This window comes from Accipiter gentilis, chromosome 8 (genome assembly GCF_929443795.1).
Source record: "Accipiter gentilis chromosome 8, bAccGen1.1, whole genome shotgun sequence".
NCBI classification, from domain to species: domain Eukaryota; kingdom Metazoa; phylum Chordata; class Aves; order Accipitriformes; family Accipitridae; genus Astur; species Astur gentilis.
In genome coordinates this window covers 14,501,045-14,518,179 of record NC_064887.1, presented here as the reverse complement: position 1 = coordinate 14,518,179, position 17,135 = coordinate 14,501,045, and the positions used below count along the sequence as shown (strand labels likewise).

Below are 17,135 nucleotides of genomic sequence, written 5' to 3'. Positions count from 1 at the left end.
ATTTGAGCTTTATAAAGAGAGAAATCTTGTGTTAAGAGTCTTGGCTGTCTTAATAGGCAGTTCTGCTCTAACTCTGAGTGAGATGGCAGCCACAGGCACCTGTACTGAAGAGCAGATGCCCGTGGTGGCTAGACCAAGAACGCAAGTGGTATAGAATGTTTGTATATCTAGTTAGGAGTTAAAATAAATACATATGTTTAAATGCATATCTTTATTATACCTTATAGGGTTATATACTGCATGTATTTATAAGTGCACAAGCACAGAATGGAGTGGTAAAGTTGATGTTCGCTTCAGAAAACTCACAGATGTATGAATCCAGACAGTTTTACTGGCTGTAGGAAAGGTCTTAAATCAATCTTCAAATGAAGAAGGTGCCAAATTTCCATTTACTTTTACTTCTTCCACTCTTCATTTTAAGTGTCACAGTGTCCAGAAATTCTGGTAAAATCAATAGGAATGATTGAATTATGTACTAGATAATACTTATGTTTCTTTATGTTTTGCAGCAGAAGTACTCAATTATGGGGTTCATGCACTAATAATCTGTTCAAAGGAATTTGTTGTTAGAAAGCCTCTAGAAAAATAAGAATGTAGCATCAACAAATATCTTCCTATGTTAAAAATTGTAAAATATTGGGTTAGATACACAGCTGGGGTAAACTGACTCAATTCCATGTAATTTGACTGAGCTACATCAGTTCATCCCAGAAGAATTTCAGCCTGTGAGTGAATCACAACTAAATTTTCAGAGGAGAAAGGAAAGCCAACAAGAAAAACCTGTGGAAAATATCCATGGAATCTCTCTGGTTTCATTCCATTGCATTCCCTGAAGAATTAAAAAAAAATTATAATTACGTGTAATTTCAGTTTTGATACCAATATTTTTTGTTGATCAGTGCAGGAATTCCTTGAAAATTAAATTCAGAAGTTGCTTTCCCAGTCATTTGCCTTTGAACACCAAGAAAATAACAATCTTCCTAGTGTTTTCTCCAGAGATGAGCAAAAAGAAACAAATTTAGATATTACTATAAAAAAATAAATTAATGAACAGTTAAGAAACCGGATGGTTTCTGAAATAAAGTCTTAAAGAAATTTTTTTAAATGTTCTGAGAGGTACTTAGGATAATGCAGATTTTCAAGCCCTATTCATATTGAGAACTATTTTATTCCTTAAGTGTTTACACTGAAGTTACAGTGATTACTCAAAGAGCAAATTAGTGTCAGTATATACTAGATATAGCTCCAGTTAAACTCCATGAACAGACACAATTAACTTCAGTGCAGGGTAGAGAGTGTAGTGAGCCAGAGTTTGCCTTTAACTTTTGCCTATATTCATACTCAAAAGCCTTGAAAATAGAATTTGAGCAGTTAAACGTTAAGGCTGCACATACCACACTGGAGAACGTCATTTGTAGTGTTCTGGCCATGTTAAATTCTTCCTGTAGCAAAAGACAGTCTTTATTGTAAGACTGTTAGAATTCTTCCCAGTCAAAGGGGTAAGAACTTTTCTGCAATGTGGGAGAAAATGCAGTTGTGTAAGACACCAGTCAGCTGAAAATTGCAGGCCTGGATCTGCATCCAGATCCCACATCTCCTGCATATACAAACTTGTTCAGCCTTCATTTTTTATATTAGGGAGAAGAAATTAATTCTTTATAGTCTTAGCCAAAGGTGTGTTCAAGAGTTAATTTGTCCTCTGATGTTTATGGGCAATGTGGAATCATAGCACTGTAGTGTGTCTACACTTCCTTGATAAACATATATGAACATCAGTGCTCCATTTAATATTTTAAACTGTAATTGTCTTATACAGAAAATGGGATTATGATTAATACATGCTGTAGTGGGAATAATCATGTAGCAACTTTCTGTCAAAGTAATGAAACATATGGTGCTCAATTTATTACTGAACTAACTTTCACAGTAACTTAAAAATAAAATTGTGTTCTTATTTTTATATGATTAGACCTTTTAATCTTTGGAAGTCATTGCTTAAATACTAGTAGGTGATTTTGCTGCTTTTTTTTTTTTTTTTTTTTTTTTTTTTTTTTGAGGGTAAAGTCAATGCCTGTTGTTTGAACTGGCAGAGTATTATCTGCTCCTTCCTTAGGAATAATACACTGCTTATCTTTATCTGACCCATGACCTAATGTCACAGTGACCCAGTGCTGTGAAACTAAGGTATCACACACCTCATATATTCTGTACCAAGAGTAAGTTCATACTGAGCTTCCTCCTGATGCCATAAAGCCTTCTGATACTCTGACACTAGAAAGTGATGATCCAGATACATCATTTTCTTGCAGTGGTTCTGTGGTATAAGAGAATAAGTCACTAAGATGAAGGTCTATGAAACAGAAAAATAATCATCATTATACCTGAGAATATTGGCTTCTGGAGAAAAAAGTCAGTGCTTTCCCCTTTGTTGATAAAGAATCTTGCACATTTTGGGTGGAACGACAAAATAAGTAGCAATTCTGAGAATCTATTCTATATTTGTACAACTCCACACTTAAAAGAAAAATAATACTAAGCCCAACTGAAGTTTTGCAGCCCTAACACTTGTCCTGATGTAAAGAAGAAGAAAGACTTGAGAATTTCTTCTTTCTAAGATTCTCCCACCAATGGCTCAGGTCTTGTTCCTCCAAGAATAGAAAAGTATTCTCACACAAGATTACAGAGGATCATGGGTCTTTTTCTGAAGTGGCAACTTTTTTATGTGCTTACAGCATCTCCTGCAAAAGGGTTGTTGATGCTGAGTCTGCTAAACCAGGTATGCTCCCTCTTCCTGCCACCCATCCTAAGGCACATGGGATGGCCTGGGATCTCCTCACCTCCCTGCAGCAGTGCCCACATTTCATACAGTCAGAGTACATCAGAATAAACGTTACACAAGTATTTTTCCCTCTGGATAAGTTTCTAGTCACGATTGCTCTAAACAAGCATGCAATTACAAGCAGTACCTCAGCCTACAGTAGAACAGCATTTAATGCGGCCCACAGCTCTCCGTTGTCCTATATGTGCAGTCACAGTTTCATCCCCAAGGTGACTGAGGTAGAGACGTGACAAAGCTAAATTTCAGGGCTACCTGACTTCCCGTTAGTACCAATGCCACGGCAGCTAATCACTCTGTGACCATGAAGTCTAAGTTAGGGTTAAGATAAACTTGGGGAAGTTATCTTCTAGTGCAATGGAATTACATAGCAAACACCAGTCCTCAAATATGCCATGACTCAAATCTCAGATGGCAAGTTGTCTAACATTTAACCTTACTGAATGACTTGGGAAATAGTATATACTGAAAGGAGGGGAAAATCCTAAAGCCAGTCAATCAGTATGCTGAGCCAATCAGTATCATTAGCCAATCATCATCAGTGTGATGAGCCAATGATGATAGCAATGATGGTGGACTGGTAGGCTTCAGAAAGTGTTTTCCGTATTTGAATGAAAATAAAACCCTTTGAGCATCTTAGTAAAGCTAAGTTGAACCAAAACAATCTGTTTTCAGATTGAGAATGTCAGAGTTGGATTTCACACTCTCCTTTTTCTTTATTTCATTCTTTTCTCTGGAAATGACAGGCAAGTCCATGCTAGGCGTCAGGAACAGTCCCACTGACTACATCATTGAAATGCGCAGACATGGCTTTGGCTTAACAGCATATATTAATGAAAAACAAATTTATCAAAACAAAATTCTACAGCTATACTATAAATCTAGACCAACAGCATCTTTCAAACCATGCATACACCAAAAGCTAGATAAAATATAAATAGCATTTCTACCTTTTTTCATTTTGCAAACCTTGCAACCAGTTCTTACAGTTATCACTCCATTGGTGGTGTGCCAGCATCAAACTGGGATAACAGCAGGGAACTGGGCCTGTTGGTTTCTTTCTAGTAAAAGCAATGGAAGTCAAAAAAACAAAAAGCACCTTTTAAAGCAAGCTAATGTAACAAAATCCCTTTGTGAATGTACTAGAATCAGCATATGGCAATTTAGCCCAACCCAAAACACATTCTTATTCATTAGACAATGTCCAGAGTCTCTGGAGAGAATATCAAACATTATCTTGGAGGCTATACTACAATAGCAAATGCTGAATATTCTGAGAAAAAAAATCAAGGAGTGAATCTTAAATATGAAATAGGTGTGAATTTTTTTTACAAGTTTTTAAGTAATTTTTTTTCATCTTTAGAAACAAAGAAAACTGAAGGCTAAAAATCACTTAGCTTAGCCAACTGATTATATCTATTTTAACCTGCTATGGTTGCTTGGGAGCTGTTTTGCTAATCCCTGCTTTGTCGTTAGGCTATATATTAGCAGGATGGAAATGGCATCACTGCACCATAATTCAGCAATGTGAATACAGAACAAGGAGAGTGCAGAGCACAGCAGCAGTACAACAGCAGATAATAAGACTCTGTTACTCAAGCAGAATGTGTTATGTAAAGACAATTGCAGTGTAGAAGCAATAGCTCTAATCAGGTTAATTAGGCTGTATTCATGTTTCATTTATGGTGCAAGTGCCCTGTAAATTCAAAGCAGTCTACCTCATCTTACTGCACTCCTTATACAGACATCATGCTCTCTGTAACACTCAACACCATATATTTCCTTCCTTTAAAAAAAAAAATAAATCCCAAGGTATTTCCCACTGCTTTTTAAGAATTCTTTTTCTTCATTGTTTATGGCTAAAAAAAAAAAAAGGAAAAAACCAGAAACGATACAGGTTGTATATAAAGCCCATGCCCACGTTAAAGTTCCTTCCTCTGTAACCAAATTAGGCACTTGAAAGTTGTTTGTGGAGGGCCTGTTTAATTGTGTTTTATTTATTTTTCATGTATTTTCTTGCTTACTAACATGATATGTTGAATGTTTAAGAAAAATCGTATTGGCTTTAAAAAGTGTGGCTCTCACCTTTCCTCCTTTTATCCATTTCCTTAAAGTGATAGATTGCCTGTTTATTCCCTCAGAGCTAACTGGAAGGACATGTCTGCTTTGGAGAAAGGATTAGAGCCCAGTGCTGTGACCCTCGAACTCTAGCTGTGTCTCCTCTCCACTTACTGAATTTATCAAGTTGTCCCTTTAAAGTAATAATGGGTACAACAATTCTGTGATCACTTCCTCCTCACCCCCAAGAAAACAAGCCTGGGTAGAGAGGAGCTGTTAAAAAGAGAGAGGACATGCTGCAGATGAAGAGAACACGGCAGCCTGCACAATCTTAATTATTTTAGCTAACTGTCAAGCTATCAGGTGTCTGTCTACATGCCGATTGTGAGTTTAAACTCAACATTCCCCATTAAAAAAAAAAAAAGAAATGCAGTATTTTCACTACCCAGTTAGAATAAATCTATTCATGTTACGCCTTAATTATAAAGCCTTTTGTTAAACCTGAAAAATGTTATAGCTCCATTTTAATGTGTATGTGTCCCTTAGACAATATGCTGTTAATAACAATGCTTTAATTGATAGTTTTGCTTACATAGTTCTGCATATAATGTATACATATTTTCTTATACCTTCTGTCCTGCAGAAGTGTGGCTAGTTGGGCACGCTAGCACAGTAATACTGCAGAGGTCAAGCTGTGGCACTGATGAGCAGTGCCTTAAAAGCAGGGTGACTGAAGCAGGAGAGTTTTACATGTTACAACTTACAGTATTACACTGCTGCTGTGCATTTACTTCCATTCTGGCTGAAAAAAAAAAAAAAAAAAAAAAAAAAGTGACCGTTTGTAAGGCATTTCTAACTACATTTGGCAGTGCATACGTGCCAGACAAGGTATGCCGCTGAATTTCACAGGGTCCACAAACATGGTGCATCTTGTCATATCTCACACAAGTTAGCACCCTAGAAGAAAACATCAGGGAAAATCCATGTGCACTTAATTTTTCACCATCTGAACCCACACTGAACCAACAATCCAATTATTAATCTCTTGTAACGGTTCATATGTCTATCGTACATTTTTTAATATTTTACTAGACACACATTTCATTTCAAGGAAGGTCTGACTACTCATCCAATTCCGTATCTTTCCCTTTGTGAAAGCAAGCTGCAATATTAAAATTCTCAAGATTTCTGGAGGTATGGGTAGCGAAGGTGCCCAAACGAGACAGCCCTCGTTTGGCGTCTGGCTTTCCCCTGTTTGTCGGGCCAGCATGGCTGCGGGGAGCAGCAGCGGAGCGGAGGGGCCACGCGGCTGCATCCCTGACTCCAGCTCAGGTGCACTGGCACAATAATAAACCTCATTATTCCTCCGTCGGGTGGCATCACTCCAGGTAGATGAAGTAATCGTGTAAAGGGGCTGTTTGACGGAGCCTGTGGTAAATATATTCTCAGGCCCAGTGGTGGAGGCCTCAGGACCCGTGCTCAGGTTTCACCCTTCTCCTCCCTGAGGAGCAGCAACAGCCGAGAAAACCTTGTTCTCCTCCTGGAGGACAGAGTCTAGCTGCCTGACTATGTGCATTACTTGCAAGTATGTTGTACCTTTCGCAGCCTCAAGGAGATACCAGATATACATTCCTGAGCTCTCCTTCCTGCCCCCTCGGTAACCCTTGAACCCAGGTGGGTTTTTTACGTGATATTTAATTTACCATTTGACCAGAAGACAAGCTTAAATTCAAAGTAAATGTTAAACACTTGCAAAAAATATGTATAAGCGAGGTTAGGGAGCAAGCTCCCTCCTGACTTGGTTTTGCTAAGGACTGGTCTAAATGTTAGTACTACAAGTGGGAAATTCTGGATATATTTTCCCAAGAGTGGCAGCAGCCAAAGCTCCATGAGAACCCACTGACGCTCCCAACTCACTGAGGTCCTTCTTGTAATGTAAGTTGGTTTTTATTAGGTTCTTCTCATAAACAAATAAATTCATTTCCCACCTGTTTTCATAGTATAAACTTTGACCATTAGCCAGAAGCTAATGTGAAGGTCATGCTGACAAGATTTGTCTTCCCAGGTGTGAGTAACAAGATATGCTAGCGAAGACAGCCAGGATAGATACCATGGAAAGACAGTTTCTCATTGCATGTTTATGACCTCTAAGGTATCTCAATCCTAAATCTATGAAATCAATCTACAAATTCTCCTTTAAAAGGAGAGTTTCAACGTCACAGAGCAAGGTGTGTCTCCAAAGCTGTGACCCTTAGCAAGAGCAAATTATCAGGAGATTGAAGACATGATTGGAGAAAAGCTAAATAATTTCAGTTATGATTGAAGAACTATTTTTATTTAATTTTAAATTTTAGTTATTGTTTTACTGTATAACTACAATGGGGAGAAACAGGGAAAAATTAGCAAGCAAGATATTTTGAAAATGAAATCTGTATTTCACACAGAAAGTGAGTTAGTTGAAATCATGAGGTGATTTGAAATTGTCAGCATTCATGACCTCAGAAATGTTTATTTTTTGATTGATCAATACACATTCTAAAACACACTTATCTGTCAAACTAACATGCCAAAAGAAACATGTGATAGCACATGCCTTTATAAAAGAGAACCCAGCCTGTTTACCTTTACTTTATCCCCATCATGAGGGGCTTGATGTTAGCCCTGGTTTTAAACCTGGTGGGTAAGTAACTTATCTGCTTTGATGAATTTAAAATAATAGATTCAGGAAAAGGTTTCAAAATCTAAATATAGTTCACTTACAAACATGAACTTTAACATTTTATAGAAACAATTATTTTATGACAATTTTTTTGTTGTTTAGGAAAAAAAGGCTTTTGGCTATGTGCTGAACTAGAAACAAAGTTAATTAGAAAGAGTTATGCCATATGTACAAGATGAGATATAGCCTTTCATACTAAAATACATTAACATTTTGGTGGCTTTTTTTTTTTTTTTTTTTTTGCTTTGTCATTTCATTACTCTTTTTTCCCCCTCTCTTTCAGGGAGCCAGCCTCTTAATTACCGTAAGTAATTTTCCTATCAGCTAATATAATTATAATGAGTGAAATTCAAAATAGAATCTGAAAAGTATATCAATGTTTAATATAATTTTACAACAGCTAATTTTGTTCAGGTGCAATGCAAAAATGAACAAATTCATCTTTTTTGTTCCATACATTCTAATACAGGTACTTTAATATGTTCTGTACAGTCTCTATAATGTTTTATGGGAACCATTTCTTTGCAGAACCTGATTTCAGTGAAAACAAGGTTTATACATTTAACTATGAAAGCATGCTTCTCAGTGGACTTCCAGAGAAAGGACTTGCAAGAGCTGGAATAAGAATAAAAAGTAAAGTGGAAATTAGTGGTATTGGGCCAAAACTTTGTCTTATTAGGGTAAGAAAATTTACTCAATTTCAAAGGTAAAATTCTCTTCATACTTGACTTCCTTTTTAAGCTTTTGGGAAGTAATTAAGTTTCATCATGTATTGTGCTTACTCAGGGAGAATGTAACTAACACTATTATTTTTTATGCAGTGCCCTAAATTCTATTTGCACTTTGCCAGGTAATTCTCAGCTCAAGCCAACCTTGGACTTGAAGGATTTCTTCTGCTTTGTGATTAGGGAGACAGTGGAATGTAATTTGAAATGCACAATAATTTATTACCGGATCAATCCGATTGTTCCAAACTGTACAACCTAGGATTATTTAATCAACTGATTTCGTAACCAGCAAACGAAAAGCAATAAAACATGCTACAGTAGCTGGATGTGATTCAATATTTAGCATAATTAATGTCATCTGGTGGCTCCTTTTTCTGCAGGGTCCCAAATGACATTCTTTGTCATCCTCAATTGTATATTTTTACTGCATACTGAGTAATTACTAAGAGTTTTGATTATGTGAAAAACATTTTTGCCTTTAACAGAAGCCTATACATGCTTCTAATGAGTGTATTGAAACGCACCCCTCGATTGCTTGACACAAACTCCACTTAGTCTTCTGTATATGTGGAAGAAAAATGACCTTTTTAAAAGCTTTTATTTGGCAAATTGAAAACTGCAGATTAAAAAGACTGGTGACTTTCTGATAAATGCTTGTAAATGCTGTAGCCTTCCAGCCTGGATTAGCCTTCTGTTACTAGGCATTTTTGTAAATTCAAATTATAATAGATCTAGACAGGAAACATTGCTTTTCCATGACCTTTGAAAATGGCTGGATTTTTTTGCAAAAAAAACCCAAGGAAATAAGAGCCGCACGTCTGCACTGGTGAGTAGATGGCTTCCCTGGCAGAGAGGAGGCCGAAGCAGTCTTGTCCTCACCCCACATCCTCCCCCATTCCTGCTGAAATCATTCTTGGTGTTTCAGGACGAGTCTTCCCCAAAAACTGACTCCTGTTCCCTAAAACCTTCCAACACCATTTCACCTGCCCTAGTGCATTTGGGGAAAAGTTTCCATTTCAAAAACAAATACAGAAATAATTTCAGGCAAGAAAAGAAAAGCGAAAAAACCATGAGATTTTGGGGCAAGTTCTAAGCTAAAGGTAACGATACATTTATTCCCTTCTGCTCTGGGAAAAGTTTATTTTCCTGCTGTTATATTTAAATTAGAGAGTTCGGAGGGATGGTTCAGGGAATTAATCTTTCATCTGTAGCCTACTAGTTCGCATTCAGCCCCAGTAAAAAGCTGTGCTCCCTGAGCAGTTTCCAGCTGACAATTTTTTCATCACAAGCCCACAAGTAAGAATTGCCAGCTGCGTTCAAAACCTAGCAGACAGCGTAAGTCCTGACTGGGCCCCAAGGGCTGGGGAAAACTACCTCACCCTGACCCTGCAGAGCAGTCCCAAGCCTGCCCGTATGCAATATGCCAGAAGCATGTCCAAGAGGCAGCATGAGGGATTTGCTCCGTACAGCCTTCTCCGTAAGCTTCAGTTACCGGGGTTGGCAGTGATCTCCACCAACAATAACAACAATAAATATGAAAGCGCAGTCTCCAGCGATTTGCTGTATGAGGATTTAGTTTGTGTGGCTTTTTGAGGAATTAATCCGCGTCTTGCATCACATTGCCAGCCTGAGGTGTCAGAGAAAAGTCTCTTTAAATTGTCAAAATACATGGAAGGGAAGGGTCCTCCGAGAAACTAAGCTAACCATGCCCCTTTCCCATGGGGTAGAAATCTTTCGAGTTATGCATAGTTTAGCACAACTTTCTACTTGCCTGGATGTGCCCCAGGTTGAGGCTGGAGCGTGACGTGCATAGCCGGGGTCGGGCCAGTGCCTGAGCCTTCAGTTCCACAGCAAAACAGGTAGGGAAGGACAATCTTTATAAGTCGCTCTCCACTGCTCAAACGAATTATGACCGGCTGGCCCAGCAGCCATGTTGTTATTAGTTTCTGACTGCTGTCTGTGCTTTGTGACCCCAGCGAGGGAGGCGACAGAGTTCACAACGGGAGTTAATGATGCTTTATGCAACATTAACTTTCCCCTGCAATTTCCTGCAGATCTTCCATACTACTTTTGGGTAGCAACCTGCTTCATGCAGCTCTTCTCTGCCTCATTTCTTCATACAAGTCAACCTTTGGCAATACAGGTTATCTGTGAAACAGAACAGAGTCCAGTGACTGTGGAAGTATCATCACAGTCATTTGCATTACTCTCTTTTTATATATGGAAATCTGTATATCAATACTAGCGATGTTAAATGACAGCTTTTAAGTTTTCCCTTTGAAGAGGCTTTGCGTTATTTAAAAATGTATTTTTGACATGAGTAAAGCTCTAGATGCTTTTGTGCATTGAAAAAAGTTAACTGAAAAAAATTGAAAAAGGAATTCTATCCCCCCTTTGTTCTAGATTCACTCAATCGAAGCAGCAGAGTACAATGGTGTCTGGCCTACAAGCTCGTTCTCTCGATCACTCAAACTGACCCAGGTACTAACTGGGCAACTTAGTAATCCCATCAAGTTTGAGTATAGCAATGGCCATGTTGGAAACCTTATGGCTCCTGATTCTGTCTCGGATGATGGTCTGAACATCTACAGAGGGATTCTGAATGTGCTGGAGCTAAGTATAAAGAAGATGCAGCATTCATACAGCTTACAGGAGGTGAGCTTTTTGTTTTGGCCATGGTGGTCGCTTTGTAAATAAATAAACCTTCTCTTCAGATTCTTCTACCACGTTTTCTGAATTCGTCCTTGACGTAAACTTCACTAACAAGAAACAGCGAAGCTTTGGAAATCATGACTAAGTTGTTCCTATGGGACAACATTTGATGGAGCTGTAGCTAAACAGGACAACAGAATAACAGATTTTTAGTCTGCCTGATCAAAGTATTTCAGAAAAGGCATTTAAGTATTAGATCCTCAGAAAATGTGGCTTGTGATTCTAGAGAAAGTAAACTCCTGTGCAAGCTGAAGCCTACCTAAAATTTGAATACTGTATTAAAACAAACTTAAACATACAGCACAAGATTAAAGATAAAATAACAGTAATTTGACTTTTTTACCAATCATATATACTTTAATCTCCTCTAGCTCCTCTTTTCGGAGGAAAACAGTATATAAGCCATGACATTACTGTAATAGCTTTGACAGTTGCAGTTGATGCTCTGTTGGAATTTCCACTGTTTTTCAGGTTTTAATATTTTAGTCAAGGTAAATCATCTGATATTACTATTCACCGCAGAAATTGCAATGTGTTTAGTTTTTGCAAAACCATATTTACACTGATTAGACTACATTCAATTCAGAGATCAGCAAAAACCTTGAAATTATTATACTTTCATGTTATTTTTATTGAAAATGCAGACTGGAGTAACTTTAATTTTTAAAAAATTTATTTTTATGTAAGTAGAGTTGTTTCTGGGAAAGGAACTACATGATTTAATATTTTCACGCTGCTTGTTGCACATAAAAACCCAGGTGGTGGTGTCGCATATTCTGTAGCGCTATTTTCTCATATCTAGTTTTACATCTTCATTCTTTCTAATTCAGTTAGCAATATGTCCTACTCTCGCTGCTGAGCAATATATGTGACTCCACCTTCTAGAATCTTTCCAAGTTTTCTTTGCTTTTCTCAGACAGCAACTCATTAGTGAGCATTGGCACCCTTGCTTGACAATCTCAAGTCACTCTGTGAAGGAAGATAAGCATTATTAGTCCCAAAATCTGAGCTGCAGAGGGGTTTAAAGGACTAACCTGGAAAAATCTACATCACATCCTGCAGGGTGCGGGGTAAGGGTATCTGAGCTAGTCATGAACTGCACAGAGCTGGAAAGTCCAGCTAGGCAGGAGGCTACTCCATCCCACTGAGCCTGGTGGGCTGGACATTCCCATTTAAAGTCTAGATGTCTCTACCACACCCTGCAGTCTGCAGAGGAGCCCCACACCTGTATTTGCAGAGTATAAGTCTTTCAGAAAGCTTGGGCAATTCTTATTTCTAGCTCTTACCGAACCACAGTGTCTTCAGGAATACTGTTAAGCTAAAGATGAAGTGGGTATGTCTTGCCTCCTAACCACCACGTGACCATTTTGCTGTTCTGACATAGCCCAGAGCTGCTCTCTGGAGTGGCTCTGCTATCAATAACAATAAAAAAATAATGAAAATAACCCTTCCTCCTAAAATGCAATCAAATATTTTCCTCTCCAAAAATCTCCTCACTGACTGAGGAGATATAAGAGCTCTTATAAATATATATGCTTGAAATATTACTGAAGATCTGAGCTAAAACTGCAAACTCAAGAAAACCAACAATCAAAACTCTGCTATCCTGAAATTCTTTTTAATTCTTGCCGTTCGTATCGTGACAGATCATCTGATATTGCAAGGCCTGTTCCATAGGTATTTATAAGCTGTCTATAAAAGCAAATTTTAAGGGCAGAATGTCATCTCCAACCTTAAAATACTTTGCTGTTGAGATTTTATTCCAACTGATCAAATTATTTTGGCACTTTTTATTAATATTCCTCAAAGAGTATTTCATAATCGACAGCTCTGACTGGAAATTGTAACTCACCCTTTCTAAGGCTCCAAATCTTCTCTCAGTGAAACTCTTGAGAATTTTAGTTCTCTCAGTGAAACTCTGATTTGGCTTACTGGAAACCTGTACATGTGAAAAAGAGATGAAAGTAACGATCATCCCAATTTTGCTTCTGGATAGTACCATGAATAAAAAGGTATTCATTTCTATCAGGAATGTTGAAAATACAGAATTAAACAGGAAAGTCCACGTGGGGAATTGATGAAGCTTTGTGTAAGAGTGAACTTCTCTGATCACATTCTCATCTTTGCCAGGCTGGGATTGGAGGTATTTGTAACACAACATATGCAATTCAGGAAAACAAGAGAGCAAACCTAGTCTATGTGACCAAATCCAAGGACCTGAACAGTTGTGAAGAGAAAGTTCAAATGGTCACAGGTTCAGCATACACTTATCCGTGCCAGACCTGCCAGCAGGTAAATTAGAACGGTATTGCGTATACGTATGTTATATTCTTATGCAGAGAGCCATTTGGCATCAGTGTTATCTCTTGCTTTGTAACACTTCAAATGAGAGAAGAGTCAGATCTGCTGTATCTAGTTATCAACATTTTCTTTCCGTATGAAAATCGGATCCACAGAGCAGCAGAGGTCTATGCTGCAGATGCACTTCAACTAGCTCAAACTAGCTGGTTTGGAAACCATTAATTATCAGCATGAGTTAATTCACCTACTCTGTCGAGTAAAAAAGATAGTCACGATATCCAGTTTCTGCTATTCAAGATAGCTACTGCTGCATCTTGTTATAATCCTGTCTTTGAAATAAGAAATCGTGTGGCTTATACTGCTGCTCTCCTCACAAAATGTGTCTCCTTCTCAAGGGAATAACCAATTACTTATATTTGGGAAAGGGAAAAAACAGCTAACACTTCTTAGCAGTAAAAGTAACGGAGCCAGGCAGCATGCCTGACCTCTCCCATGGAAGTGTGCATGCAGAATTCACGTAAACCGCTCAGATGGCCGATGAGCAAAACAGCCCTGGAAAATAAGTGGGTTGAAGTGGGTGATGTAATAGCTTCTAGTCACAGAATTTAGAAGTTTAATGACTTTCTAGTTTCTTTGTTTCTTTGCTTTTTTATATTATAAAGAGAAACAAGAATTCCCGGGCAACTGCTACTTACAATTACAAAATTAAATATACACGTAATGAAGCTGTAATTACACAAGCTGATGTTGAGGAAATCCACCAGTTTGCACCCTTCAACGAGATAACAGGAGGAAATGCTATAGTAGAAGCAAGGTACTGTACATATGCCTTTAATTCAGCAACTAACTCAGCATCTCAGTAATCTGGTCAAACTCCATAACTGAAATAAATCCTTTACTTCCACAGCCTATTGTTTGCCAGTATGTAATTACATAAAATCCCAAACAGTTCATAAAAACAACCTTCACTCTTAGTTGTAAATCTGAAGCATGCACATCACTATCCAAATTTTGTTAGCTAAACTTGGCAGGGTTTGACTATTTTATTTCTCAGGGATATTTGATTTATGTCATAAAAGCCAAAACAAATGTAATTCCATCTGAAAAATTGTGAACTAATATATTTGCAGTAAAATACTTTGAAAGACAGTTACTCACTGAAGGAGAGTTCCCTGGAAAATAATAATGCAGTAAGAGACCCTGGAGACTAGTTCACAAGAAACCTAGATAGGACTTTCGATTCTGATATAGTTCCTAAGTACAGTGGGCTGCTTGCAAATCTCCCATCAAAACTGTTTCTTGATAGGAAATTGGGTTTTATTGCAAAAAGATTGGGCACAAGGCATATAAAATGTATTTGCTTTTCCACAGCAAATTTTGCATATTTCTTAAACAAGTTTGGGGCAAAATGAGAATATGGTTGTCTAAGAAATTATACCCCTGCTCATTTTTAGCTCAAGCCCCCAAACTTTCAGTGTTTGAAAATTTTTTCATCTGCATCAAAATCATCTATTGAAAAAATTTTTAGTTACCTGCTTTAGTGATGGACTCTGCAGACAGGAGTGCCCTACTGAAGGGGAGGCTTTTTGTGTAAAGGTCACTGTACAGAAGATATACCTCGATCCCACTTTTCAGCTGCTGTAATATTGCATTGCTCCATTAGCTTCTGCAAGAATCTATTGGTATAATATACAGTTTTGGAAACTGCAACATCAGAAAGTTCGTTTCAATAAATCACTGATTAACTTCATTAATATGATGAAGATGTTCATTTTAGCTAAGCACAAAAAAAAAAGAACAGTAAAGGTGAAAGTGGCTTTACTATCTCATGCAATCAAGGTGAAGATAGATACAACTGTAGTGCTTTTATCAAATTATAGGTTGTTGTGAGTGAGCATTAGTCTGGAGCCAATGGACTCTTGCTGATTTAAACTCTCCTTCTGCAAGCCTGCATAGACTGTCTTCCTTACTGTTCTTCCTCAGGTATTGAACCTCCAGAAAGGGTAGTGCCTTTACTTTTCCCATTTTCTCTGGATCCTTTGCATTGCCCAGCAGAAGGGGCCGAATATAAGACAGCTGGGAAGATGCAGATATGTTACCCAAGTATTCAGAAGTTATTTCTACAATGCACTTTATGTGGTTAAAAAAAAAAAAAAAAAAAGAAAAGAAAAAGAAAAAAAGAAAATCTAACTTCAAGGACTTAAAATATTTGGAGCTGAATTTTCAGACCTGTTCAACATAAGCCTCTTCCAGCATCTTTCAAAGCCAAGAGGGGTTTTACTATTGTTTCACCATATTAGTCCTATCTTTAGTATTAATTTGCTCTTCTCATCAGTGTATAACATTTTCCTATGTATTCTAGTCAGATATATCTCTTCCCAAAATGATGAAGATGAAGACATAATAGATTCATCATGTTCTGGAAGGGGGAGTTAAATCTATCCAAGTGTACCTGACATTATACTTTCTGACCTAAATGTCCATTCAGTAACATTGTATAAAATTTCAAGAGACAAAAAATCTCTGCTGATTCTGTAGCGATTTCTATTCAAATTCCGGTGGCTTGTCTGCAAAGCAGTTATACACTATTTTCTGCAGCAGTTCTCTGCAATCCATATGGAAGGAGTGGATAGAAATGATACAGAAGATCATCATAGAGATTCCAAAATAAACACGCCAATTTTCTACAGAGATTTTGAGATACTGTGTAGTACAGCAATATTGCTTCTGGAATGTTTTTAGTTGTTCAGTACAAATACCTAACTTTATTATAGTGTCCTAAATGACCGATTTTAAATATAATTGGTGGGATAGGATGCATCCCTTTAGCTGAAAATGTAACAAAGATAGCAAATGCTTACAAAGACAGTCTCTCATTGGAATTATTCTTAATAAGAAAGGATGAAGGTTTGGTGCTCCTTGAAAAATTTCCAAAAACTTGAATACTTTTCCAAAGACTAATCCTGAATTTATCTGGCCTTTTTGGGGGGAAATCCAATTTGAAACTTCATGAGAACCTTTTATCTTCTGCAGTCCCCAGGACATTCAGCTTGCCAGGCAAAATGGTGAAGGAATTGTAATAGTGCAGGTAAAAAGATTGTAGGATTTCATATTGTATCTAACAATTTTTGATTCTTTTTGAAGCTTCCAGGAGGCACAGACACGTAAGAGCTTTTATGAACTTCTTAAAAGCTTTAAATTAAGTGATAATTTCTGGAAAAAACCATCCCATCAGTTATTTGTCTATAATCCTTAATTTACTCCTTAAGAAAAAACACACATTTCCTGTGATCTTCTTCAGGCCACGGCTTCTCACGTCCCAGTTCTTCCTTAAATCCTCAAGCCATGTTATTCCCAAAGGAAGGCAAAGGCTGGCTCTGATCTGAGCTGTGCTGTGTAAGTGCACGCCTTCTCAGAGTACAGTTCTGAGCATCATGTCCAAATGTATCTGTTTGTAAATATCTTTTCCCCTCAATAACAAAACCCTTTGGAAACAATTGTAGTTGCACTGCAATGCAGGGAGGCAGAATTACTGTTTTGTTTTTAGTTTGTACCCTGCATCTTGTGATGTTACCTCCCTGGGTTTCTCCATTTCAGGCAGAAACTTGCTTTGACTGACGTGGAGAAGTACATGGCAGAGGTCCCACCAAAAGAATTCCAGAATCGGGGGTCACTTCAGTACCAGTTTGGCAGTGAATTGCTTCAGCTTCCTGTCCACTTATTCAGAATAAAAGATGTGGAAAGCCAGGTAAATAAAGCTCAGCCACTAGACAGACTCTGT

At 37.7% G+C, this 17,135-nt stretch overlaps 1 protein-coding gene across 1 annotated transcript in view; it reads left to right on the top strand.

Annotated features, from left to right (window-relative positions):
* The first annotated feature begins 7,534 nt into the window (after nucleotides 1-7,534).
* LOC126041919 (vitellogenin-1-like) overlaps nucleotides 7,535-17,135 on the top strand; it is a 43,315-nt gene continuing 33,714 nt past the window's right edge. Inside the window, exons 1-7 of the mRNA XM_049808304.1 lie at nucleotides 7,535-7,574; nucleotides 7,897-7,917; nucleotides 8,142-8,293; nucleotides 10,745-10,996; nucleotides 13,184-13,345; nucleotides 14,017-14,168; nucleotides 16,952-17,102. Coding sequence (XP_049664261.1) covers nucleotides 7,535-7,574; nucleotides 7,897-7,917; nucleotides 8,142-8,293; nucleotides 10,745-10,996; nucleotides 13,184-13,345; nucleotides 14,017-14,168; nucleotides 16,952-17,102 — 930 coding nt within the window. The remainder of the gene's footprint in view (nucleotides 7,575-7,896; nucleotides 7,918-8,141; nucleotides 8,294-10,744; nucleotides 10,997-13,183; nucleotides 13,346-14,016; nucleotides 14,169-16,951; nucleotides 17,103-17,135) is intronic.